The following is a 26,840-nucleotide window of genomic DNA, read 5'->3' as shown; positions in this document are numbered from 1 at the left end:
ACCTCCTTCGCATCACATTCCAATTGGATGCAAGTGGGTGTTTCGTTTAAAGAAACGCCCGGATGGATGTATCGACAAATATAAAGCCCGTCTCGTTGCTAAGGGATTTCTCCAAGAATATGGTAGAGATTATTTTGAAACTTTTAGTCCGGTCACTAAACCCGTAACAATTCGTACAGTTCTTACCATTGCATTATCCCAAAATTGGACTTTACGACAACTCGATGTCAATAATGCCTTTTTACATGGCACTTTGGATGAAGAGGTGTACATGTTCCAACCACCCGGATATGTCCACCTGGATTTTCCCAACTATATTTGTCGTCTTAGAAAGTCTCTTTATGGCCTCAAACAAGCACCTCGTTCTTGGTATTTGGAACTTACTAAGTTCCTTTTACACATTGGGTTTAAAAAGTCTTTGGCCGATCCATCCTTGTTCATCTATAATCACGGGGGCATTGTTTGCTATTTCCTAGTCTATGTTGATGATATTGTCATCACTGGCAATACAAATTCTTTTGTCACCCAAGTCATTAGTGCATTATCTAACAAGTTCTCCATTAAAGATCTTGGTATGTTGCATCACTTTCTTGGGATAGAAGTCATTCCCACTGTTAATGGCCTCTTTTTATCTCAACATGCTAATATTCAGAATTTGCTTACAAAGTTCCGAATGAATGGTGCGAAATCCGTGGCTACACCACTTAGCTCCACCGAGACACTAGCTCTTGTTGACGGCTCGTCAAAATTGATCCTACACCATATCGCCAACTTGTAGATTCTCTTCAATACCTTGCGTTTACAAGACCCGACGTGTCTTTCGCTGTTAACAGGCTATCACGATACATGCATGCTCCCATCGAACTTCATTGGCAAGCATTAAAACGAGTCCTTCGGTATCTCAAACGTACAATCCATCATGGCTTGTTTCTGAACCGTGGCTCTCGGCTTGATCTTCAGGCCTTCACCGACTCTGATTGGGGTGGTATTGCAGATGGGGGGAGATCCACTACTGCATACATCATCTATCTAGGGTCAAACATCATCTCATGGCGTTCATCACGCCAAAAGTCTGTCTCTCGTTCCTCCACCGAAGCCGAGTATAAGGCATTAGCAAATGGTGCGGCTGAACTATCTTGGGTCCAAAACCTACTATTGGAACTTGGTTTCTCTATGCCTAAATCACCTACACTTTTTTGTGACAATGCGGGGGCTACATATTTGTGTGCAAATCCGGTCTTACATTCGCGTATGAAACATGTGGCACTAGACTATCATTTTGTTCGCGAGAAAATTGCAAATGGATCATTACGTGTCCAACACATCCACTCTGAAGATCAACTAGCCGATGTCCTAACAAAACCTCTAGGCCGTGGCCCGTTTCTTTGTTTAAGATCTAAGATTGGAGTATCCGATGGCTCCTCCATCTTGCGGGGGCATATTAAAGAGAATATTATTGAAAATAATATGCATGTAAATTAGTAGTTTTCTTTTTATATTATGTGTATTTTTAGATAGGATTTGTGATGATTATTGACCACCGTATTATTTGCCTTGACTCTCTCAATCATCGGTCAAGGTTGTTGTAATTTGGCTTATTTAAGCTATTGTAAATTGTGAATACAATAACACTTTTAATCATTCAATCAATCTCTCATAGTAATAACCCTAATATGACGTCTCCAAAAACTCATAACCTCGAGTATGTCCATTGAGATGTGATAGTCTAGCAAACCATGTGTGATCTAATCATAAAAGTAAAGAGAAAAGAGCTTAAACCATCTCTAAATTAAGTTCTTATTCTAGGCCCAAAAGCGAGCTAGCTTAATCCAACTATGCTCCCTCAAGCCCCATTGTGGCATCGCAGTTGACTTATTGACTTCTCACCCAAATTATCACTGAACCAATAGTCCATTCATCCAATGAAATGAGTGTTGAAGTCAAAAAGAGGAGACGGGTACGGGACGACATGCCCTAAGCCCAACCCATTTGAGATTTTCTTGTTTAGTAAGTTACAAACCATTGTTTAGTCTCTATTTTGTATCACGATATCTTCTTGTAATCGTTGTCTAGACCGAACCACGTCAAATCATGTTCGTTTATTGCTCTTGTGTTTGGTTCATATGTGTGCAGATCCTAACAATGAGGGCCCCTCATTTTTTCACCAAAGTACCCAAAAAATTGTCAAATTAGCAGGGGTGGTGTTCCATGACTCCATCTATATCAAACAAAACAAATGTATTCCAACCAATCACGCGCACACACACACACACGTCATTCATTCATCTTTTGGAGATTTGGGTTAATGAATCCGTTTTCTAGATGTCCTTCACCAATTTGCTAGGGGCACTTTTAGGCGTTGGAGATGAAACCGATGGGGAACCCGAAAGGTGCCCTAGTATCCTTATTTGTATGTGTGAATGGGCTATCATTTAACAAATCGAATCGTATACGTATATAGTTATGAAAAATATATGTTTGGTTAGTATTTATATATGTAAAAAAAACAACTCAAATGAACTCATAGAGCTTACCTAATCTGATATTGTTCTCAAGCAACAGTCTGTCACTATCATTAGTTCACATCAAAACTCAAGTTAATTACCATAGAACATTAAAATACACAAACTTTTCTACTATCTATTTTATTGAATTATTAATGCATTATACGAAAAATACTGAAGTAAATGTTAATTATTAGTATATTTATATATCTTGCTGGGATTTATACATTAATAAAATGTGTATTAACTCTTTAATTGGTATATCTTCGCGAAAATGTTTTGACTAGCAAGTATGGTTAACAAAACGAGTTGTCATAGGATGAGAAGATCGAGAAAATGAAATAAGAAGAGTATGAGAATCGAGAAGTGGCATAATCTTAACTACGTGACAATAGGTTTTTTTTTTTTGGCAAATATTACTATTGCTCTACTTTACAGTTTACACCAACATGTCTAAATTAAATCATTGCCCATGTTTGAACCGAGGAGTAACATCTCCCCTCTAAGAGGCACGTGCTTCTATCAAGTGGACTAGCCTATTTAAAAAAAAATTTGAATGGCAAATTCACGCATTCTCTTACATTATTTCTAAATTACACATATTTTGACAATCACGAGATTTGAATCACTACCCCTTAGCTAGACAAAGCCTCATCCACCCCGTTGCTACAATAGGCCAAAGGTCTGGTAACTACTTGACAATAGGAGTTATGACGTATGAGATTAACAGAAAGAGGTCAACAGTTGAACAATGTCTAATAATAAAGTAAAAGTGATGGTCAGTTTGATTTTAGAAACTTATTGCAAGTTTGACTGGCAAGAAAATATTAGCATGTGATGTTATATCATTGACAACTTAAACCACCATTTACAACCTCAAGAACAAATATTACAATATATATAAAAAAAAAACTAAAACCAAATCAACATAACTGCCCTTCAAAAGCTACATGCATGTGAACATGAATTGTAGCTACTTATTTTAAAAATTAAATCAACATTTGGAATATAATTCACTAACAAATGGAAACAATATAATCCTTTTTAGTTAACTCGTGTGCAATCACGTCTGATCTCACCCTTGTTACCAGTCAAAACCCCAACACGACCAAGCTTAGTAATGGCGGACACAAAAGCTTGGTTAAACACATTGTTGTTAGACGCAAATTGATTGACTGTTGGCCTTGACCGAGTGTCCGTGAATAGAATTTGATCAGAGGTAAACAACCCCTTTCCTTGTTGAAGGTTCTTAAAATACGCGTTGTCAAAAGTTCGAGGGGTGGTGGGGTCCATGTTAATCGCTATCCTGGGGTCTACTTTTAATGGACACATTTGCCTTAGCTGAAGTGCATATTGACGGTTTAGTGTCTTGTCTATTCCCTTCTTTGAATAAATACGTGACGAGAATTTGCTACAATGTGAGAATCCAAGTGTATGTGCACCTATGAAAGGTTCAAACATAATTAAAATAAAAAACATGTTTGCAAAGAAATTTTTTAACCATAATATTTACCTGAAAGTGCAATCATGTCAGTTTGAGATAAACCATGCTTTGCAAACATGGAGTTAAGTTGGTCCAACTTAAAATCTGGATGTGGAAGACTATGTTGCACACTTGACTTTGTAGATATTCTTCCATCTCTTCTTCCCAACTCTACACTATATGATGGCCCACCTGCCTGTTTATTTAAACAATAAAAATATATAAAAGTATAAGCATAACCATAGTATGTAACAAAACATATATACATAAAAAAAACATTTTGTGTCCATATCTTTATGACATTTATTTTGAGGCACAAAATCAACTTTCACATCATAAAATGTAACAGAATATATGTGCATAGTTCATACCAAACCAATGACATCTCTAGTGGCAAGAGCCAATATATCCGCACAAGAAACTTTATTTCGGCAATTGGGATTGCTGTCAAGGGCACCTTTTGCTTTAATGACGGTGTCAAATCCGTCTCCTGCGAGTGATATGTCGTCAGGATGGTCCTTTTCGGCATTTGCATGTCCTAGAAGAACCGAAGCATCACATCCCTATAAATATATAAACATAGCATTAAAAATGATTATATTAACGTCTCACAATTACGTTAGAAGGTATGAGGGAATGAAACAAACCCGAACAAAACAGTCATGAAAGAAGAGGCGGAGAGTGCCCGGGATAGTGACAAAAGTTTGCTGGAATTTTTTGGTGACGGCTGATTTTACGATGGATTCGACATTTGGGCAAGTGTTTTTATAGAAGTTTTGTCTAAGTTGGGCATATGATGAGGCTATAAACAAAGAGAGGAACAACAAAGTTAGCATTTGCTTCTTCATTTTGCTTTATTTTGATTTTCTCTTTGTTGTATGATTATGGAGTGATGAAGATGTTTATATAGATACCCAACAAATATTATTATAATTGGTCTTGATTTAAAATATAGATACATATATGAGTATGCTTACTTTTGTTGATCATTGCCTCATTCAACCATGGAACAAGTTTGTTATGCTATAATTTAATCATCATTGGTTTATATGATTGGTTTACTTGTCAAAAGTAACATGTAAATATATTACATATACTTTTAATTTATAATGGGTTAACTAGTCAAAATCCATTAAATTTGATAGTTAAAGTTATGTGTATTTAAGATGCTAAACTATTATTAGATTTTCTTCTTAAAAAAAGAATGTTGTTTCAATATCATTAATAATAATATTTTTTAGTTTTGACAAGAATTTTGTAAAACCTCTTGAGTATCACGATTCGATTTTAACAAGTGTATGTCACAAATAGGAAAGAATAACATTGTTTTATGCTTTTAACTCAGGTAAGATAAGTTATATATATGTGGTAAGTCTTTCGAAATCTCTTCACATCTAGTTACACTAAAGTTGTTCAAAAAAATAGTAAAATATGATACAAGCACAATATATGCCAAGTTACCTTTTAGTTCAAGTTATAAATGGTACAAGAAACAGGAGTTCTAAAGGTGACATTTATCATTGCTAATATATCTCGTTGTCGCTGTTAGAGGCGTCGCTAATTCCTCGCTGATGATGCTCATATTGTCGTAGCTAATGCTTAGATGTCGACGCTACTTCATTTTTGTCGTCGCTAAAACTTCCTTTTAGCGGCGACACGTGTTTTATTACTAAAATTCTAAATTTTTATGTCTATAACATATAAGACCGTATCAATTTTCAATTAATATATTTGATTATGATTGTTTTTATATTCTATACATAATAATATGATTCAATTTCAAATATTTTACTAAAATTTATACTCTTAAAATATTTGAAACAGTTGAGAAAGCAAGTAGTTTAGCATGTTACTTTATGTTCTATCCGTTGAAATTACATTGTTTATTAGTTTTATTACTTGACACGTATTTCATAATTTTTATTAGAAACATTATCTTTTTTTCTTATAATGTATACAATTTTTTTATATCGGTAGCTATTTAAAATATGGTTGTATAAATCTCGACTAGGCGTGATTAATCACTAGACTCCACCCTATCGCCTGATTAGTTACTACAATCAGAGTATTTAAATAGTTTTTCTGATATTTCTTGCAAATATTTTCTTGATGTTTTAAGTGTAGAACACACAACTTAATGATTAAAAATATAAAAACTTATAAGAGAAATTCTAAAATTTAAAACTCTAATCAGTTGAATTAACTTCGATAAAAGGATATAATATAATAATATATTAAATAATATGATGGCTGAAATGTGAATGAAAGGTGGGTACATCAATGTCATAAAAAAACATTTTACTTTTGAGTTAGTGATTTTTATTTTATTTTTTAAAATTGGGGAAGGCTGGCATGAAAGTGATAGTAGGATTAGGCTGGACATTGATTGATTAACTCATGTGAGCCGATTTTCATATTTAAGATTGAGGTTGAGACGTTGAGTTATTGGCAATTTGCTACATATTATCCACAAATAAAAAATATATGTTGCTAGCAATTTGTAGAAATAATAATCTATGCTAATATAAATATAAATATAGACTATTACAAAACAAACTTTTATTAACAAAAAGCACCCCGGTGTCAAAATTTGTCTTTGATCACCGACGACAAAAATTGTTCGGTGATCACCAACAATATAAGCAATATACTAAAAAATCAAAATCCCAATCCTCAAAAGAAAACATACAATGCTAATTTTAAAATTATACTGTGATCTGTTGTAAAGCAAAGACGAATTTCTAATGATGGCCTACTAACATAAAAAGTGATATTTCTTGGTCTCGTAGATGATCGGTCGGTGATTTAGGGATCACCAGTGGAGATCTACGAATATGATTTCGTATAAGATAGAACATTAATGGGTAAGGGAAATTTTAAAAAAATGCTACACATATTAGTAAACGTATTAGATCAAATCTATTTGAGAAAAATTGTACTACAAATATAAAGTTCTCTTGACCATTCATATGAACCATTACATTATAAGTTATACCGTTAGTCTAGACATTAAACTCGGTCAAAGTAATCAACATAATAACTAAGACATGAATTAAATAAAATGCCTTGACCAAAACATTAACTTCGATCAAATTCCTTCGAGCCTACTTATTGTTTTTGCCTATTTTGGTTAGTTTTCAACATCATGACTATTTTAGATAAAATACTGGTAAGACATACCTATATTGGTAATTTCCCTTTCGTTTATCGATATCATATGCCTTATAATTGAACCAAAGCCCAATGCAGTAGGCCTAATCCATGTTAGTCCAATCTTAGTAGGCCTAAGCTGAAGTTGGTCCACTAAGGTTAGGCCCACCAGCCTCTTATATACAAGGCTCTTCTATAATATAGCACACGGTTATGAGTCATAACCGTGTGTTATATTATAGAACAACACTTATGAGGCCCTGACTATATTGATTATCGGAGTACCCGCTGAGTTGGAACTACAACCCTAGCCCTCTAACAAGAATTTTCAGTGGAGGGAAGCCGGCATAACATCACCATCATAATTGATCTGAACAAAAGCATATTGGCGAACCTCCTTCACCAGATATCTGTGGAGCATCTACCCAAAACTTCGAGTTACCGGAACATGTTTAACAATAATATAATTATAACTCTTAATTAAATAATGGTGTGACAACTTAGTTTAATTAATAATACTTAGAGAAGTTTAAAATACCCAACAAGAAGTAAAAGATATATGAGAGACCTTTTGCTACACCATAAAAGTTAACACACAAGACAACTAACAAGTAACAACAATCACATAAACTTTATGCGTCATATATATACCTAAAACTACAAATATAAATGTATACTTTTAACAGCCAGTCACTAGCTAAATATTTCAATAATATGCAACCAAAATGATAAATAGTTTGCAACTTATAAATAATATCACAAGTCACAAGAATCATTCATTATTCAATATATCATGAATTACAATCAACATTATTTTTTAAATAATTCGTCAAAAACTACTTGAATTTGAACAATTGTAGCTAGTTATTCAAGAATAAACATATTTAACTGTTCTAGTTAACTCTAGCACAATCACGTCTGATTTCACCCTGGTTACCAGTCAAGACCCCAACACGACCAAGCTTGATCATGGCGTTCACAAATGCTTGATTGAATGTGTTTCTATTTGAAGCAAAAAGATTAACTGTTGGCCTTGATCGGGTGTCCGTGTACAAGACTTGGTCAGAGGTAAACAAACCCTTCCCTTGTTGGAGGTTGCTATAATACACATTGTCGAAAGTTTGTGGGGTGGTGGGGTCCATGTTAATAGCAATCCTAGGATCCACATTAACTGGACACATTTGTCTTAGCTGAAGAGCATACCGTCGATTTAGTGATTGGTCTATTCCAGCCTTTGAATAAATACGCTTTGAAATGTGATTGCAATGAGAGAATCCTAGTGTATGTGCACCTAGAATACAATAGTTTAAATAAGTATGACTATTAAAGGCAAACTCGCACAACTTGATACCTTAATCATGATTATCAATTAATTAGTTTACCTGAAAGTGCAATCATATCGGTTTGAGATAGACCATGAGAAGCGAACATAGTGTTAAGTTGGTCTAGATTAAAATCTGGATGTGGGAGTTTATGTTGTACACTTTTTTTGGTAGAAATTCTGCCGTCTCTCCTTCCTAATTCTACCTTGTAAGATGGCCCACCTGTCTATATTTTTTAAAAAGTTAAAAAATATATTTTTTTAAAAATTAAAATAATGTCTAGAACAACAAAAAGCATCATAAAATATTAGAGTTGCAGATTTTGAGCAATTTTTTTTTTGTGAAGCATAAACTTCATTAACCCAAAAACGTCACTAGCAACTCCTCAACTAAAGGACCCCTAGAGAAAAGCAAGGTTACATCATGCCAAACGAGTATATATTTACACCAATCACAATTTAATCACAATTAATTTACAATTAAACTTTTTAATACGAAAAGAAAATCACTCAAGTTACAATATATGTAGCAATTTATGAAATTCTTATATAAATATTAAATTAACTTTAAAAAAGTTGAAGTAACATAAAGGAAACATATAAAGATAGTATTGGTTACTATTTAGTGATAATGTTTTTTTAAAATTTGACTTAAAGTAAACAATTGAGAAACTTGTCTATTATTTATTTATATATTGTTTTTTTTTTCATTAAGTTCAATTTAATTTGAAATATTTAGTGAAACATTTATTAAACTCTGCTACTGATCTGTATTTTACTATTTTATTTACATAAAACCTGTTGAGTTATTTTATCTACAAATTTAATTACGTCAACTGTCCATATTTTTATCATACATTTTTATGTCAACATTCAATATCTCAAAATATATATATATATAATATTTGAAAGTGTTTTAAGTAACAACCGATCCAGTGGCGAAGCTTGGACTGAGGAACTGAGGGGGCCGAGCTCAAAATGTATACAAAATTTCACAAACGAGGGGGGCCGGGCTCAAATTTTCGCCCGAAAAAGACTAAACTTACCTTGCGTATAAAAAATTTCGGCCGAAAACGGGTAAATTTACACTACTGTGCAAAAAAATAGGGGAGGCCGGGGCCACCCCGGGCCTCAATGAAGCTTCGCCCTTGAACCGATCCATTTTAAATCTCAAAAAAAAAAAAGCAAGCGAAACAAAAGAAGAAGAATACTTTTTGCTGTTGCCCACCACTCATTTTAATGTTTTATAATTAAAAAAAATGTTTTATACCTTTTAAAATCATTAAATTTGTTCAAGGTAAAAACTAAGTTTTAGAAATAACCAAAAGTCATGAACAAATACTCACCAAGGCTACAACATCTCTAGTGGCAAGAGCTAATATATCCGCACAAGAAACTTTATTCCGGCAATTGTGATTGCTATCAACAGCAGCCTTTGCTTTGATCACGGTGTCGAATCCGTCTCCAGCCAATGACAAATCATCATGATGGTCTTTCTCCGCGTTTGCATTTGCCAGAAGAACTGAAGCATCACATCCCTACATAACATAACATAAGTAATTTATAATATTATCGAGACAGAACTAACCAAAGTTCATAAGTGAATATAAAGGATGGACAAACCCGGACAAAACAATCGTGGAAGAAGAGGCGGAGAGTGGCTGGAGCGGTGGTAAACGTCTGCTGGAATTTTTTGGTGACGGCGGATTTGACGATTGATTCGACATTTGGGCAAGTGTTTTGATAGAACTTTTGTCTAAGTTGAGCATATGATGAAGCTAAAAGAAAAGAGAAGAACAGGAGACATAGCATATGCTTCTTCATTTTGCTTTTAGTTTTCTATGTTTTAATATATAAGATTGTGGGCTATGAAGATGATTAATATATAAGTACTAAGTGAAGTAGTACACAACTACACATAGATGCCTAATTATTATTCAATATAAAGATAGGAGAGAGATTTATACATATATGATATATCAATAATTGCGATAACATGAAAATAAAATTAATCCATATTTTTTATTTCAAAGTTTTTTAACAAAGAAATGATAAAATCACTATGTATTTTTTTTTCTTTTGTATATTCTGAAATTAAAAAGTTATGAACAAATTTTGTTATGTATATATAATGTATATGGATTGGTATCATTTAAGAACTCTAAAAAAGTTAAGAACTCTTAGGAACTCTATACAACCAAATATTTTTAAATATTTTTTTATATATTAACATTATTTAAGAGTAGTTTTATCATATTTTATATAAAAAAATTTGATTACATATATTAATCACAAGTTTACATATGTGTAAAATTTATGTACTAACAAATCTACATATGTGTAAAACAAAACATAATATGTATAAAAACTAATTTTCAAAATTGTAATCGTAAATATAGATATACAAAATGATAAAACTACACTCAAATAATATTAACATACAAAATATTTTATAAAAAACGTTAGTTTTCAAGGGTTTCTTCAAGTTCTTAAATAATTTATCAGTTCTGTAATGATACTCATCATAATGTGGGTTGGTATCATTTAAGAACTCTAAAAAAGTTAAGAAATCTTAGAAACTCTACACAACCAAATATTTTTAATTTTTTTTATATATTAACATTATTTAAGAGTAGTTTTATCATATTTTATATAAAAAAATTTGATTACATATATTAATCACAAGTTTACATATGTGTAAAATTTATGTACTAACAAATCTACATATGTGTAAAATGTAAAAAAAATAAAAAATGTAAGCCTTTAGATAAAAAGAAAAACTAAACGATTAAGTATTTTTTTATTAACATTTCCTTTTTGTTTTAGCAACCCTACAACTTAATCAATGACACATTTCTTAGATATCCTGTTTTTATTTTTTATATGATTTTATCATGTGTTTAATCTCCTTTTGAACACATCAATAACCTGTAAATTAATTTACTACACATACAAATAAGTCTGTAATCTCTATGTTAATTTACCATAGATACAAATAAGTTCTCATGTTATTTTATTATGAACCGTCAGGTTTATAAACACGAAGTAAGAGATATAAAGATACATAAATGTAAAAAAACAAGTGTAAAAAAACTTGAAACAGTACCGAGATACTGAGATTCCATCTCTTTTGATTTTAATATTTATGCATTATAGTAAGAATTCTTATTCAAGTATTCAACATGATTGCAATATAATATTTTAAAGTTGTTTTTATAATTGGTATAAGTTTAGTTTCACTAAAAGCAAATAAATGTGTTCGTAATGCACTAATACTTTGTTGAATATATATCTGGGTGCGGAATTATGTGGTTTCCTATATAAAAAGTTAAATTTGTATAGAGTTATATATAACTGGCTGCAGGCTTAAACTTTTTTTTGTAAAGAATCTCAAAAGTAATTCAAAAGTGCAAAAAGAGCATTTTAGTTCCTTTGGCAATTATTGATGTAACAATATTTTAACCTTGATATAGTTGGCAATGACATATTGACATAAAGGACAACACTTGTGGACAATTATTGATCAACTTATACATTCAAATTATATTAAATAATATTTTAAAAGTAAATATGAATATTTGTCGGATAAATAATTTCCCATTATATACTTAATTACTTGTTAGTAGAATGAAAACATAAATATTGTTGGTGTTCTTTAAAGGTATTTATTTGTGAATATCACATAATTTAAACAAATACTTTTTTTTTCTTTTGGAAATATATCCTTATAAAACATGAGTTTGGTTACTTGGTAGATAAATGACAAGACACTTGGATTTTCTAGTGGTTACTGATCTACCTAACATTCTCTCGGTATGTACGACCTTTATAAAGTTTTGCTTTTATTTATAACTATAAAAATATTATGTTTAACCATATTTCAATTAGTTTTACTTACGTGCAGTAATTCGTTTAATCAAATAAACAAACGAATAAACAATATTATAGTTATTAATATATGTGTTATTAACGTTTGAAATGCATAAATATTCCTTATTTTTTTAGAGTGAAAACAAATATTTATTGGGATAAAAGAAAATAAATGTTTCGTTTAACGGGTCAAGATACTAATAATTGATTTATTCAAAGTATTATTGACTTATGATTTAATAATTATAAAGATTCACTATTATCATTACAATAAAGATTAGTAAAATTAGTTTGGAATATTGTAAGAAGGGGTCACATTGGATGCTTGATATAGAAAGTTGTATATAATTATAGCTAGGTTTTAAATTTTAATGTGGTGCATGTTATGTTAAATAGGAATTAAACCAAGATTATTATTATATACATATGTAGTAATAATAATTTCTTTGTAAACTCTCTTTTCGTCACGTACGGTTCGACTATACAAAAAGAAAAATCTCAAGCGTGCTACTATTTTCGAATCGATTCTTTTAGGGGTAGACTATGTTTGAATCGGTTCTTTTAGGGATAGACTATGTTTGAATTGGTTCTTTCTTCCCGGCCATACCTCTCCCTATTGAGCTCTCAATCTCTCAGCTTCGTGTTGAATTGTATATATGCAAGAACAATGTGTCATTAGATTCCCACATGATAATATCCCAACCAGTTTTTTTTTATCAACGAAGACTTCTTGATTTTGTAGTACTTTTTTATTTTATAATTATTAGTCTGAATGGCAGTTTGTGCATTATTCAGACGGTTGTTCTAACCATAGTAAGTCAAACTTTGAAAATTATTAGTCAGACCGATAGTTTGACCAATATCCATACAACCTTTCTGACCATAGGCAGACAAACATTAAAATTTTTGATCCATTCGGTCGTCTGACTTTTATCCAGACAACCACTTGGAATGATGTGTGATTAGATGTCAAATTGTGTACGTATGGATAACCCGGCCCATTAATAAAAAGTTTTGATATCCCCTCATAATATGTTGTTGCACACATATCAACTTAGCCATGAGACAAATTACCAATGTATAAGTAAGCCTAATATACAAAAATGGGAGCAATTAACTCCTAGAAGAATGGAAAGCTATATAGCAAAGTAAGCAAACTAATACATTTGAATTATACACCTCTGCAACAGACATAAAATCTTTAGTTGGATTAATATATGGATTTTATGTATAGACTATAGACTAAAGTATTTTGTTGATTAATTTATGAACTTTTCTTTATATGTAGGAAGCTTAGAACAACTTGAGTGAAGTTTTCATCTTAATTTGTCTCCATTTTGGCATCTTGGAGAAAGCTTCTTTCGTCATATTAAATTTCTCCCTGAACTCGCTTTTCGATAGATACATCTGCATATAACATTCGAAAACGAAATTATTATGCAAATCTAAAACAGAAAATCAAGTTTATTCTATGTTACATGTTATTACTTAAATAACATAAATCTTGTAATCAGTTATGACACACTAATAATTTATGACACCATCAATCCGACCCAAATGGTTTTTAAAAAACGTACCTCTCGTCTGGTTACATCAATATCAGGAGCAGGGTTAGTTGATGATATCGTTAAACGATCATAAGGGTATATTGTGACCCCTTCATCAGCTTCAGCCTCGCTATCTTTCGAATCTTCCTTTATTGTTGGTGAATATCTTCTACTACTCATTGGGTTTACCCTAGGAGTTGACTCAAACTTTGGTGTTGGATCAGTGTTCACTGATAACATAACAAAATCATAGTATTAACAAAAAAAATATATAGAAAACCGAAGGCAATTAGCCAATGCGCATGGACGGAACTTTAAAGGGGCGAGGAGAGGTTGCTGCCCCTCCTATTTTTAGGCTCAGAACTTCTAAATATAGCTCATATATTTTCAATAATAATTTTGGACTCAAAAGCGGTAATATATGATTTTTTTGATAGCCCAAACTAAACCAACTAAAAAAATGGTTATCTTTTTTATGATTTATGATCTTTGTTTGGTGAAAATTATTGTTTTTTTAATGTGTAAGAACATAATATTAAATTCTAATATTTTTGACTCCTCTTATTTAAAAGTTCAAGTTCTGCCACTGCTAACGTGGGGCATTTAACGAAGAATATATTACCTTTTACCGAACGAGGCAAAAGTTTTTCTCGTATTGGTTTGTCAAAAGAGGCAGTTAGTGATGCTATAGCTTTAGACTTGGATATAGCTTTGGAGCTACCAAGACTGCCACCACCACTGCTACTACTAAGCTTACTACTTAGAAGTAGTGGTGGAGTTGAGAGATTCCTAACTCCACCTGGATTGTCAAACTTGGAAGCAAGAGCATTGAATGCTGGAGATCTGCCTCGGGCACGTGGTCGGTCAGAAAATGACACACTCCTTGACCGTGTTGGTTTTTCTGACGCTGATCTACCTCCAAATACAGGTCCCCTCTTTTTTCGCTTCTGTTGATGTAGTAGTATCACATTAGGAAAAATAAGTATGAACTAAAATGCAATGAATCAATATGAGTTGGATAAAAAATTATTTTTGTTTGAAGGAAATTTAAATAAACTGTCTCGCTACCAGATTCATGGTCGAACGACCTCCGTCTTTTATAAGAGACAACCTTCTTTTGAAAGAGTTCCCTTGCAACTGTAAACATATTAACATGTTAGGAATATGTTTAGCACATTAGGATATTGAAATTATGTTGTGTAACAGCTAGTGTAAAAAAGATAAGTTGAAGCTTGTGCACCCGATATTTTAAGGGCCAATTTTATTTAAGATTTGACTATGTTTGATTGGCATTCTATTTTTTCTTTCTGGTTACAACTCTCTTACATTTCAATGTCTCAAATCTTATGTTGATTCAACATTTTTTTAGAACAAAAATCATTTATCTGTAAAAGATTCTTTATTCACTATAATTATAAAAGTGTGAATATGTGCCTTTTAGAAATTGTATACAAAATATTTGTGTGATCATATTCCCATATTGTTAGGATTATAATTTTTTTTCTTTTTACGAAATTTGCCCCGATTTTTATAATCCGATTTAGGCTTCTAGAAAGGTCGAGCTGACTCTAATGCGATGTACTCCAAGTTATAACTTACTGAAGATTTCGTCGAATCCCACTTGAAGAAACGTGTGAAGAATGGTGGCTCGCTTCCTTCCGTTATGATAAATATTGGGGTTTGAAGATATAATCCAACAAGAAGAACATCACATTCCAGATATTTCTGTCAAATTCAATGTATAAAACAAACAAGAAACCTTTGTCAACAAGTGATACAGCTATTCTAATGTTTTAAGATATATTTACTTCAGTTTCTAGGGATGTTTTAGCTTGTCATTGAAATTCTTCTAGAATTCTTTTTTTTTCTTGAAGAACTTTGTAAATTGTAATAACCATTTTTTTGCTAACTGAGTGTCATTCTTATTAGACTATGCTATAAACGATAGTTATCTCGTAAATATTTTGTATACAAATTAGTGATCAGTATTGCTCCGATACCATGATAATTGGTATTGTAATTCGCTTCCCATTCTCAATAATCTCAAAACATATATATAATGCAATGTGATCAAATCCATATTAGGATATGATCACTAATTTTCCCTGTATGTAGCATTATGTAATTAGGTTTTCTCTTTGTTATAGAAGCATGAATTTCATCGGAAAACAAAAACAATTCTACGTGTCAAGTACGCTTTTTGTGTCCTTCACTCATAGTAAGAGCACCCACAACAGCGGGTCTAAACAACGTGGTCACGAAATCACTTGCTCATCTTGCCCGGGCTTTGCCCCTCCCAACCAAAATGTTTTTAGAAAGTTTTCTTTATCTACTTTTATGCAAAAAAATATATATATGTTTTTTTAATGTTTAAACCCAATTATCAACTCATATAAAGCCTATTTATATATATATATATAATTCACAACCCAAAACAAAACCAAGAAAGCTTATTTAAAAATTTAATTGTTTAAACCTAACAAGAAACTCTTTGACTTAAAGCCCAAAAAATGTAACGATTCTCGGTGACGGCCCTGATTAAATTAATCAATTATATATAGTACTTCAAAGAAAAGATCATACCTGGCCAATAGTTAGTGCTTGTGTCTTGTCTTTTGAATTAACCTCTTGTCCTACCCAAAGAAATAATTCTGTATGGCAATCAAGAATATACATATCTTCTGCCATCAAATCACCTTGACTAAAGTTGTATATCTCATACACCTGCATCAACAAATCCTAATCAACTTTTAAAAGCCAAAAAGAATTTATTCCTAACGTTCAAAGTTAATACTTACTCGCAGACCTTCTCCTGAACAAGCGGCGGTTTCATCAAAAGCAAAGACCGAAAACTTTTCGAGTTAGTAATTTTTTAAGCAAGTGCACTTAAAAATATGGTAAAGTTCATCTTAAAGCCGGTTAAACCTTTGGAATATGTGCATGAGAATAAATGAGGATCTCTTTCAGCGTCCCTTGGAATTTTTTGGTTTCCATATTCGGTTTTTCCACCTAAAATTTCCCAAAATTCGTCAGACTCGGCTCGTTCTTTAAACACTCTCGTTTGCAATTCAGGCTGCAACCATCGCGACGAAAAGTTGAATATTTTATTAATTATGATCAGTCACTTGTATGAAATAAGATTCATACTTTTATATATATGTTTAATTACAATATTGTTAAGAAGCATACTTTTATGACATCGAGATGCCTATCGGCAAGTTCATGGTCCTCTACTGATGTTTGGCTGCCCTTCCAAGTGAAGACAAGTGAATCTTTGTGTAATAAATAACAATAAGAGGAGTTCAAGGATGAAGCAACCTGAGCCAATTCAATAAATATATATAATGTCTTATGGGAAATTAAATGACAAACAAGTAAGATGGCTTCAAAGAAAATGAAAAAAAATTGTTACAAGAACAAAAAAAATTAAAAATGAATAATTCATTTTTTCAATACTAAGAAATTTAAAAATAAAAGAAAATGGTATACATGCGATGATTATTCTTTCTCGCTCCTCTCCTAAAATTTGATAAGAAAATATAATTATAAACAAATTAGCTTGATTGTTCGTTTATGTATATAACTTATACATGTGTAGGTATGTGAAAATACGGACCTAGTGATCAAAGTATTACACAATATAGTTGTCATTAGTGTTTTTAACGATCTCACTTACGGCTTCAACTTGAATCGATTGCATATTTTCTGGTCCATAGCCTTGAACTCGAAACAATGCAATTCCATCCTCTTTATAAGTCTCATCTGGTATTCCCTTTTCTGATATGTAATTCTTGTATCCATTACTGAGACCACCCTGAGAATATATTAAATATACTAAATTTTATAATATGAATGAAAAGAAAATTACAATGTTTTAATGTATTCTCCTCCTTCCTTAGTTGAAGCACACCTTGAGAACCACAAAGCTCTGAAATATTGCATAGAAAAGGAACGGTTCATTCCCTTCGTATACACGAGCCTATAAATTTATAAAATCAGATCATCAGTATATATAAACACATGCTAAAACCGTTAAAACAAGGTTACAACATTGACTTACCTGAGTAGCTAGAAACTTGACCGACTCGAGCATTTTGTACGCTTGTGCGAGAGCTGATTCCCTATCTTCCTACAAAACATGTTTTGTTAGATAAGTACATTAGTTACATACGGTTTTATTTTGAGTAAACTGCGGTTTTCGTCCATGTGGGTTGTCAAAATCTGCGGTTTTAGTCCAATAGTTTCAAATTTGCAATTTTCATCCCTGCAATTAAACCCGAATTCATTAACCTCGTTAAGTCTGGTTTTTAAACCCATCGGCATACCCTTCACGTGAGGGGCAATTTTGTCATGTTTTCCCCAAATACACCCAGCCCCTCACGTGAGGAGCCTTGCGAATTACGACTGAGGTTTATTGGGGAGAAAAAAAGACAAAAGGTTTAATGACCAGACTTAACGAGGTTAATGAATTTGGGTTTAACTGCAAGTGAAATGAAACCACAGGGACGAAAATCGCAAATTTTAAAGTATTTGACTAAAACCGCAGATTTGGACAAACCACAGGGACGAAAACCTCACTTTTTTATTTTTTAAACTCATGAAGCATTACAACATTTCCATAAAGTTATTACCTTAACACTTTGCTTTCCAAACCATGTCCCTAAAAGACATTCCTCTTGACCTTCGCCGGTATACGTATACTGAAAGATATAACAATCTCCGGTGTAGAATTTGCACTGATCAATGTCTGATAAAAGAGTCTTTTCTTTACCATTCACAAGCCACACCTACATAATCATGTTTAGAAGATATATTATAAAAATAAGGTCTATTGGGCTATTGGTCGTTGTCGGTCTCAACTAACGAATTGGTTGATAGCGATCCCACCTTTTATCATATTTGTTCTCAACGGTACGCAACTAACAAGATGTTAAGGCCGCTAGTTGCAGGTCCCGGAAAAACGTTTTTGAACGGAAAACTCGCATTTTTTCGAAAAACTCAGCATTTTCATCCCAAACATCTTTGTAACCTTATATTGGACCTTTAGAATCTTTTTTTCAGTACGTAAAACACCTAATTATTGGGACACTAGAATCCTAGAGCCATCTCGGTTGGTGGTGCTCAAGTGGTGGTGGTGGTGATGGTATTCAGGTTGAGTTTTCCGGTAAAAAATGTTACTTTTCTAGTCAAAAGAGTTTTCCGGCGACCTGCAACTAACAACGTTAGCATTCTGTTAGCCGCGGACAATTGGGAACAAATATGATAAAAGATGGAATCGTTATCAGCCAATTCGTTAGTTGGGACTAACAACGACCAAAAATGATAGTTGGGATTAATAAAAACCAATACACCTAAACATAACTATTGACCGAATCAAAGATAAAAATTATATAAAAACCTCCAAAGCTCCACTGCAATCAATATATGGTTGAGGTTCCTCCTCTTCTTCCTCTTTCGGAGCATTTTTAATCAGACCCTTAATATCGAGCCCTTGTCGTTTTAGAAGCGCTGCAAATCATTAATAACAAATAGTCAATAACTAGGCTTGTACCCGCCGTGTTGCGGCGTTACATTAAGATGCATTCGGTTAGTAGAAGTTCGTTATGATACCGACATTAAGAGGGTGTTCGCGAAACTAAAAAACAATAAAATATTTAAGACGTGTCACAAGTTGGTGCCGCCACTTGGACCAATGATGTTTGTTACCGTTGTAGAACAAAAGAAAAACAACGATCAGTAAAACCCAACCATTACGACGGAGTGTTGATCCCAATTTGGTTAGTTTCGGTTACGTTCGTTACGATATATGAACTGAAATTATAAAAAGTAAATAAATAAAACTGAATGATATGTCATCTGGTGCCGCACGTGGACCAATTACAGTCTTGCGGCACCAAACTTCTCAAATATTATATATAAATATAAAAATAATAAATAATAATTGCAAAACTAATTAACAAAGCTAAATAACAAGCTTAACTAATTAGCATAATTTTAGACTGAAAGAGTATGGTATAACTAACCAGCCACCTTGCCTCTACCATCCTGGGATGCTAGGACATCACTCGGTTGAGGCCAAAAATTAAACTTTGACCGAAAAGACACCGTTTCATAAAACTCAACTATGCGGATTATTTTGGATCTTGGTCTGTCTTGGTCACGTAGATATTCCTGTATGTTAAGATTAAAAAGGATAAGTTGATCCATATGTGATATCATCATAATAACAACCATGAAAATACATAATCATATTATATGTAGCAATGTACTTCTGCGGCTTTGCTTGCGGATTTTCTTAGTTCTATAGAGGTGCCGCGTCCCATCCACAGATATAGTTCTGATCCACAATCAAGAAGATAACAGTTGCTGTTTTCTAGTAACTTCTTTGTCAAGGAACCCGCAGCAACACGTTCTGGTTGCCCGTCCTTGAAGCTGGAATACCAAACAAAGGTTTTATCAGAACTGCTAATTAAATTATTGAACCAAGAGATCATTTGATAGAACCCCAAAACTTAAACAAGAAATTAAAGGATAGTTGACCCGATTCGAGATGGGCTAGTCTCCGGTTAGCCGATTCAAGATGGCAATTCTCCAAATACAAGGATATCAACCCCAATATTTTTATATTATAAACATGGATATCCATTAACTTAAAACATGAACACTTATATAGACACAATTTATTAATAAATGATGCGGTTACTTAGACCCTTCAGTGTCCTCAACCGTTTATCTTCCTTGACCCTTCAGCTTATGACGGGTTCGTATTAATACTTCCCAGCCGCTTAAACGACTTGTCCTCAATTCGATCCAATAGTTGTAGTGCCACGCGATCAACCATTCAATCATGGCCTGACCCGCTTCCTCTTCCTGAACCCCATAGCCATCTTGAACTAAACAAGGCTGATGTCGAACATGGACTAGATTGAACATTGAAGCATAAGGGAACGGATGGGGGCGAGAGTCTGTTAGGAGGGCAGGCTAACAAGTCACATGGACGACCCTACTGATGGTAAGAGGCATCCCTGGCAGTGGCTTATCATTGGCCATATCAAATACCAGGTTTTTCTCCAAATCTCCGTTCGTTGTATATAGGGGCAATACAATGATGTTCTGATTTGAAAATTCCTGATGGGAACCTTGTGTCCATTATTTAACACCTACCACCTGCTCAGATTGATCTTCACCATTGCTAGGGTTATCATCTAGGTCTTCCTCTTTAACCAGACCCGGTTGTGGGTCGTGAGGTTCCTCCTGGATTTTGAGAATGGATTGTGATGTCTGAGGTTTGGCAGGTGAATCAAATTTATATGATTTAATTTCCAGAATCTGATCGTGACCCTTCCAGCTATCAGAATTGACCATCTCATCCTTTTTGTCGGACATTAAACTGTCCTCTGCCACTGTGTTCTTCCGATCCTCAGTTTTTTCACGGTAACTGCCATCTCCGATCATCTGAGTCTTGATTGCTGCAATATCATCCTTCATATTTGCTAGGATGGAGTCTAATCGTGACACAATGGCTGATAATTGGGTAGCGATAACCAAATCCTGGGTTGTATGTGCCATTCGAATTTCCCGGCAATGGAACCAAATGATAGAACCCCAAAACTTAAACAAGAAATTAAAGGATAGTTGGCCCGATTCGAGATGGGTTAGTCTCCGGTTAGCCGATTCGAGATGGCAATTCTCCTAATACAAGGTTAACAAACCTCAATATTTTTAATATATTAAACATGGATATCCATTAACTTAAAACATGAACACTTATATAGACACAATTTATTCATAAATGATGCGGTTACTTAGACCCTTCAGGGTCCTCAACCACTTATCTTCCTTGATCCTTCAGCTTATGACGGGTTCGTATCAATACTTCCCAGCCGCTTAAACGACTTCGATCCAGTAGTTGTAGTGCCACGCGATCAACCATTCAATCATGGCCTGACCCGTTCCTCTTCCTGAACCCCATAGCCATCTTGAACTAAACAAGGCTGATGTCGAACATGAACCAGATTAAACATTGAAGCATAAGGGAACAGATGAGGGAGAGAGTCTATTAGGAGGCTAGGCTCACAAGTCACATGGGTGACCCTACTGATGGTAAGAGGCAGCCCATGCAATGGCTTATCCTCAAGGGGATTGGCCAAATCAAATGCTAGGCTTTTCTCCAAATCTATGTTCTTTGTATTTAGGGGCAATACAATCAGATTCAATTGATCACCCAAAATGCTTCGCTTTGATAATTCCTGATGGGGCCTGGTGCCCATTGTTTAAAACTTACCACCTGCTCAGATTGATCTTCACCGTTGCTAGGGTTATCGTCTAGGTCTTCCTCTTTAGCCAGGTCCGGTTGTGGGTCATGAGGTTCCTCCTGGATTTTGAGAATGGATTGTGATGACTGAGGTTTGGCAGATGAATCAAATTTATGGGATTTAATTTCCAGAATCTGGTCGTGACCTTTCCAGCTATCTGAATTGACCATCTCATCTTTTTTGTCGGACATTAAAATGTTCGATACTGTGTTATTCCGATCCTTAGTTTTTTCACGGTAACTGCCATTTCCGATCATCTGAGTCTTGATTGCTGCAATATCATCCTTCATATTTGCTAGGTCGATGTAGTCTAATCGTGACGCAATGGCTGATAATTGGGTAGCGATAACCGAATCCTGGGTTGTAAGTGCCATTCGAGTTTCCCGGCAATGGAACCAAATGATAGAACCCCAAAACTTAAACAAGAAATTAAAGGATAGTTGACCCAATTCGAGATTGGCTAGTCTCTGGTTAGCCGATTCGAGATGACAATTCTCCAAATACAAGGATATCAGCCCTAATATTTTTATATTATAAACATGGATATCCATTAACTTAAAACATGAACACTTATATAGACACAATTTATTAATAAATGATGCGGTTACTTGGACCCTTTAGTGTCCTCAACCATTTATCTTCCTTGACCCTTCAGCTTATGACAGGTTCGTATCATCATTTTAATGAACATGATCTAAAAGTATTAAGTGTTTTTTGACTTTTTTGTTTTTGGTAATCATGACAACCGTGGTCCGAAAACTCAAGGACAGCGTCAATACCCTGCTAACCATTGAGACCAGGTGAATCACAGCTTGCGTTGGACAAGTGGTTTTTAAGAGGTTATTGTAGGAAACAGTGGCAACAAGATTCAAACTTAAGAACTCTAGCTAGATGGGAATCAGGTGCAATTTATTGAATCAAGAGATCCTTCGAATGGACAGGATTTAAAAGTTTTTTTATTTTACGTTTTGGTAATCGTGAGAACCCAAGGACGACTTTGAAGGAGGGCTGGGTGGTCGACGGCCCCCAGCCCGATCACCCTGGGAAGCCCAAATATTTTTTTTTAACTTTATATATATATTTAAAGAAATATATGTATTTTTAATGTTTAAACCCAATTACTCAACTTATTTAAGCTCAAATAAAAAAAAATGTTTGCACAATCCAAATCATAATAAGCCCATTTAAACATATAATTGTTTAAGCCCAATAATATTTTTACTAAAGGTTTAAAATTTTTCTCGCCTTCAGCCCAAAATTTTAACGATTCTCGAGGACACCCGTGTGAGGAACTTTACCGGAAAATTCAAAGGACCCGCCAAGACCCAACTAACCAACGAGATTAGATAAATCGCAGGTTGTGCTGGGAAGGGGGCCTTCAAGAAGAGGTTATGGTCGAAAACTAGGAATATGGTTAAAGCAAGATTCGAATATGAGACCTCTCGTAAAAAGGAATCACTCAAATCAATTAAGTATCTAGCACTTTAGCTTATATAACATAACATTCGGCTAGTTTCAAGTAATAACATGATTTAGATGATCATATTACCAAAATAGTTGAGTAGGTACATCCTGATGACTAATTTGAGCCTCTTTTATGTTCGTTTTTCGTGGAAGCGGAGCAAATCCACCAAAGAACGTCCAGAATTCTCCAGCTTCAGGATCCGCCATCAGCCTCCCATCCTCTAAATAAAACCAGAAACAAAACTTCAGCTTTATTATCTCTATCATTTATTTTAATTTCAGTCTTTTAAATACTAAACTAATGTTTACTTACCAATGGCAGCTATATCACACTTTGAATCATGGTATGTATCACTTATATACTTCACAACATCTATTGCTCTAGCCCTTTCTTGTATTGAAGTATTTGATCCATTAAACTGGAATATCTTATTTTTAGTGTCCAATATAAAAATTGCATCATGATTGAGTGAGGATCGAGCACAAGGAACCTGCGTTCGATTAATTACTTAAGACTCAGAAAACATAAAAGACCCTCTTACTATATACTCCCTACGTCCCATTAGAAGTGTCATGGTTTGAAAAACACAAAGTTTAAGATGGATTGAATGATTACTTTTTTTTACTACTAAATGACAATAATGCCCTTGAAAAGTGTGTCCATTAATATTGTTTATTAATGTTAATTGGTGTGTTTAAGGGTAAATTTAGAAATTGACAAATAAATTTTAAAAGTGGACATTTGTAATGGTACAAAAAAAATATTGACACTTTTAATGGGACGTAGGGAGTAATATGTAGAAATGAAGCAGCAAAACATTGATTTAATTAATCACCTCTTCTACGCGCACAACTTGTTTTCCTTTGCAAACAAACATGCAGTTTTTGTGTTCTCGAGATTCGGCTTCTTCTGGCATAATGCATGGCTTAAAACAAGAAAGGAACCTTTCTGATTCATATCCTTGTAACTCTCGATACTGAACAGATCGCCCTCCAAGTGCTGCGTCAAGTTCGAGTGTTTTTGTGGCTGCAATGTCAGCTTCATCCTGTAATTATATGATATATGGAATTAAATGACTAAAGAAAACTAAATACATATTTGGTAACATATATATAACTTGTTACCCGTTACATGTATATCAGAAAATAAAATAAGTAACGAAGATAACGCGTTTGTGAGAAACTCACCTCACTTGAATCTTTACCTATCCAATAATGCATGTCGTAGCGAAAAGTGCCACCCTTTGAAGCATTTGTCTGTAAAAAAAATAAGTTAAGATTTAGGTATATTTCACACTTTTATTCTTTTGTGGAGCATCTTTGTGTAAATGTAACATTTTTTTTAACCATGAAAACCCGTAAGTAAAAACTCATGGCCCACCGATACCCTTGTTATGTTAGCCGGTACACGTAAAGTACAGCTTACGCTGAGCAGGTGGCCTTAATACAGAATACTAGTGAAAGTGAAAGTTGGATCAATGCCTAAATCTACTTTATTATATACATGACACACATACATGAAGCAATTGTAGTATGATTAGAGAACACACCTTTAAAACGATATAACAATCTGCTCTTTTAAATTTACCATGAGTAAACTCGGGAAGAGCCACGAGCTTTGAATTCTGAATTCGCCATACCTCGATTCCTCTAGAAATTGTTAAGGAAGATGTAAAGATTAACATCTATAAAAAAAAATAAAAAATAAAAAATAAAATAAAATAAAATAAAACTTTTCAAAAAATATATTTAAGATAAAGGATACACTTTATGTCCAACTCCTATAAAGGCTGGATCAATATCTCTCTTTTTAAAAGACATGGTGTTGTATGCTTCAGTGAACTCGGTTCTTTAATTAGCCCCAGGATCAAAATATTAGGATGGAATACCTAGAAACCACATATATATGCATCAGAAATCAGTATAATATGTAACTATAAGTTACTCTAGGTGAATGTTTTGTATCTTTAGGTGGTTTTGCTAAGGGGGCTACTAATACGACGTACGTCCAGCTCAATTATTCAGGCACCCTTTATACGACTCATATAGCTTATATGATTCGTACAAAAATTCAAATTTATCTCGTATAATCCATCTTGGAAAACGTGGTCAAAGGGAATCTGACAAAAAGTTGTCACCTCGAATGGCCATATACTATATTATGGCCTCAACTCGTATATGAAAACTCAACTTTATCTCGTATGGCTCAATACAACCGGTTTGCTTCAAAGTCGTATGGATCTTGTATAGCCCCCCCATACTACTCATATGGAGCTTGGTCGTTTAGACTGTCTCGTATAATGTGGTCAACAGAAACCTGACAAAAAGCTGCTACCTATATGAGTAGTATGAGTCTATACGACTCATATAGGCGGCTTTGGGTGTTTGAACAGCAAAATGTGCGTCCGGATAGCCAAATTAAGCCTTTGCTAATTACATGTAGAATTAGGTAAGTCTCGGTGTGGGAGTGACTTTGAAAAATCTTTGCTAAAAACAACTTCGCGGAGAAGTGAGACTTTGAGCTTCTAACTCGCTACCCCCGTTGCAACTTACCTAGTTCTATGTGTAATTAGCAAAATCGCGTAGAAATTAATCAAGATGGCGTTGCTAAACCGCCTAAAGATACCCAAAAAAAAATCTACCCCGGGGCATTGTCATACCTTGTATAATTATACTACCTTTTTATAAATAGATATTAACATTCATCGGAAGGCCGAAAATGCTTGAAAAACCTGCCTCCAAATTTCACATCTTCAATGTTCCAAGAATCAAAAATAAAAAGAATCAGACAAATGCATAACAAATAAAACCAAATCAAAACAATCTGAATATTACACATGCATTATATCCTGGACATGAAATAATAATATGTTATGATGAAACTAATATAAAACCTGTAATTCTGAACGTAAGGATCTCATGAATACGTGCAAAATACAGATGATCAAGCTTCTAATTGAGAAACAATAAAATAAAGATGACATTTGAAGATGATGAAAGAGAGAAAGAAACTTTCATAGAAAATTAGGCGACAAATAGGGGGGTGTTGAAGGAAACTATGAATTGCCATATAAATCGTTGGGTTTTCGTTTTTTATTATTAAACAACAAAAATTCATATGTTTATGTAAGTATGCATGCAAGCCCATGTTTTAGTCTTTTAGAACTTGGATTGCTGCAAGCCCAT

The 26,840-nt window shown here is 33.7% G+C and overlaps 3 protein-coding genes across 3 annotated transcripts; all 3 read right to left on the bottom strand.

Moving 5' to 3' along the window:
- Nucleotides 1-3,548: 3,548 nt before the first annotated feature.
- Nucleotides 3,549-5,019, bottom strand: LOC143573391 (peroxidase 16-like). The gene is made up of 4 exons (XM_077058283.1): nucleotides 4,635-5,019; nucleotides 4,359-4,550; nucleotides 4,018-4,183; nucleotides 3,549-3,946 (listed from the first exon to the last, which is right to left on the bottom strand). The coding sequence occupies exons 1-4, from the start codon at nucleotides 4,833-4,835 to the stop codon at nucleotides 3,549-3,551; spliced, it is 957 nt and encodes a 318-aa protein (XP_076914398.1). The 5' UTR covers nucleotides 4,836-5,019.
- A 2,938-nt stretch (nucleotides 5,020-7,957) lies between these two features.
- Nucleotides 7,958-10,300, bottom strand: LOC143573390 (peroxidase 45-like). The gene is made up of 4 exons (XM_077058282.1): nucleotides 10,082-10,300; nucleotides 9,805-9,996; nucleotides 8,520-8,685; nucleotides 7,958-8,428 (listed from the first exon to the last, which is right to left on the bottom strand). Exons 1-4 carry the CDS (start codon nucleotides 10,280-10,282, stop codon nucleotides 8,031-8,033), a joined length of 957 nt encoding a protein of 318 aa, XP_076914397.1. The 5' UTR covers nucleotides 10,283-10,300; the 3' UTR covers nucleotides 7,958-8,030.
- A 3,167-nt stretch (nucleotides 10,301-13,467) lies between these two features.
- On the bottom strand, nucleotides 13,468-25,475 carry LOC143573389 (villin-5-like). The gene is made up of 22 exons (XM_077058281.1): nucleotides 25,420-25,475; nucleotides 25,205-25,304; nucleotides 24,843-24,911; nucleotides 24,491-24,700; nucleotides 23,968-24,145; nucleotides 23,740-23,875; nucleotides 20,145-20,307; nucleotides 19,899-20,046; nucleotides 19,274-19,383; nucleotides 18,507-18,662; nucleotides 17,936-18,004; nucleotides 17,786-17,854; nucleotides 17,552-17,689; nucleotides 17,065-17,193; nucleotides 16,801-16,948; nucleotides 16,674-16,684; nucleotides 16,459-16,599; nucleotides 15,475-15,600; nucleotides 14,944-15,012; nucleotides 14,498-14,819; nucleotides 13,906-14,105; nucleotides 13,468-13,735 (listed from the first exon to the last, which is right to left on the bottom strand). The coding sequence occupies exons 1-22, from the start codon at nucleotides 25,473-25,475 to the stop codon at nucleotides 13,622-13,624; spliced, it is 2,862 nt and encodes a 953-aa protein (XP_076914396.1). The 3' UTR covers nucleotides 13,468-13,621.
- Between the last annotated feature and the right edge of the window lie 1,365 nt (nucleotides 25,476-26,840).

The sequence above is a fragment of the Bidens hawaiensis genome, unplaced genomic scaffold (assembly GCF_021521415.1).
Source record: "Bidens hawaiensis isolate Kalapana, Puna unplaced genomic scaffold, B.hawaiensis_p1.1 tig00026403_1, whole genome shotgun sequence".
In the NCBI taxonomy this organism is placed as follows: Eukaryota; Viridiplantae; Streptophyta; class Magnoliopsida; order Asterales; family Asteraceae; genus Bidens; species Bidens hawaiensis.
The sequence above is the reverse complement of the archived record's forward strand: the minus strand, read 5'-3'. Positions and strand labels throughout refer to the sequence as shown.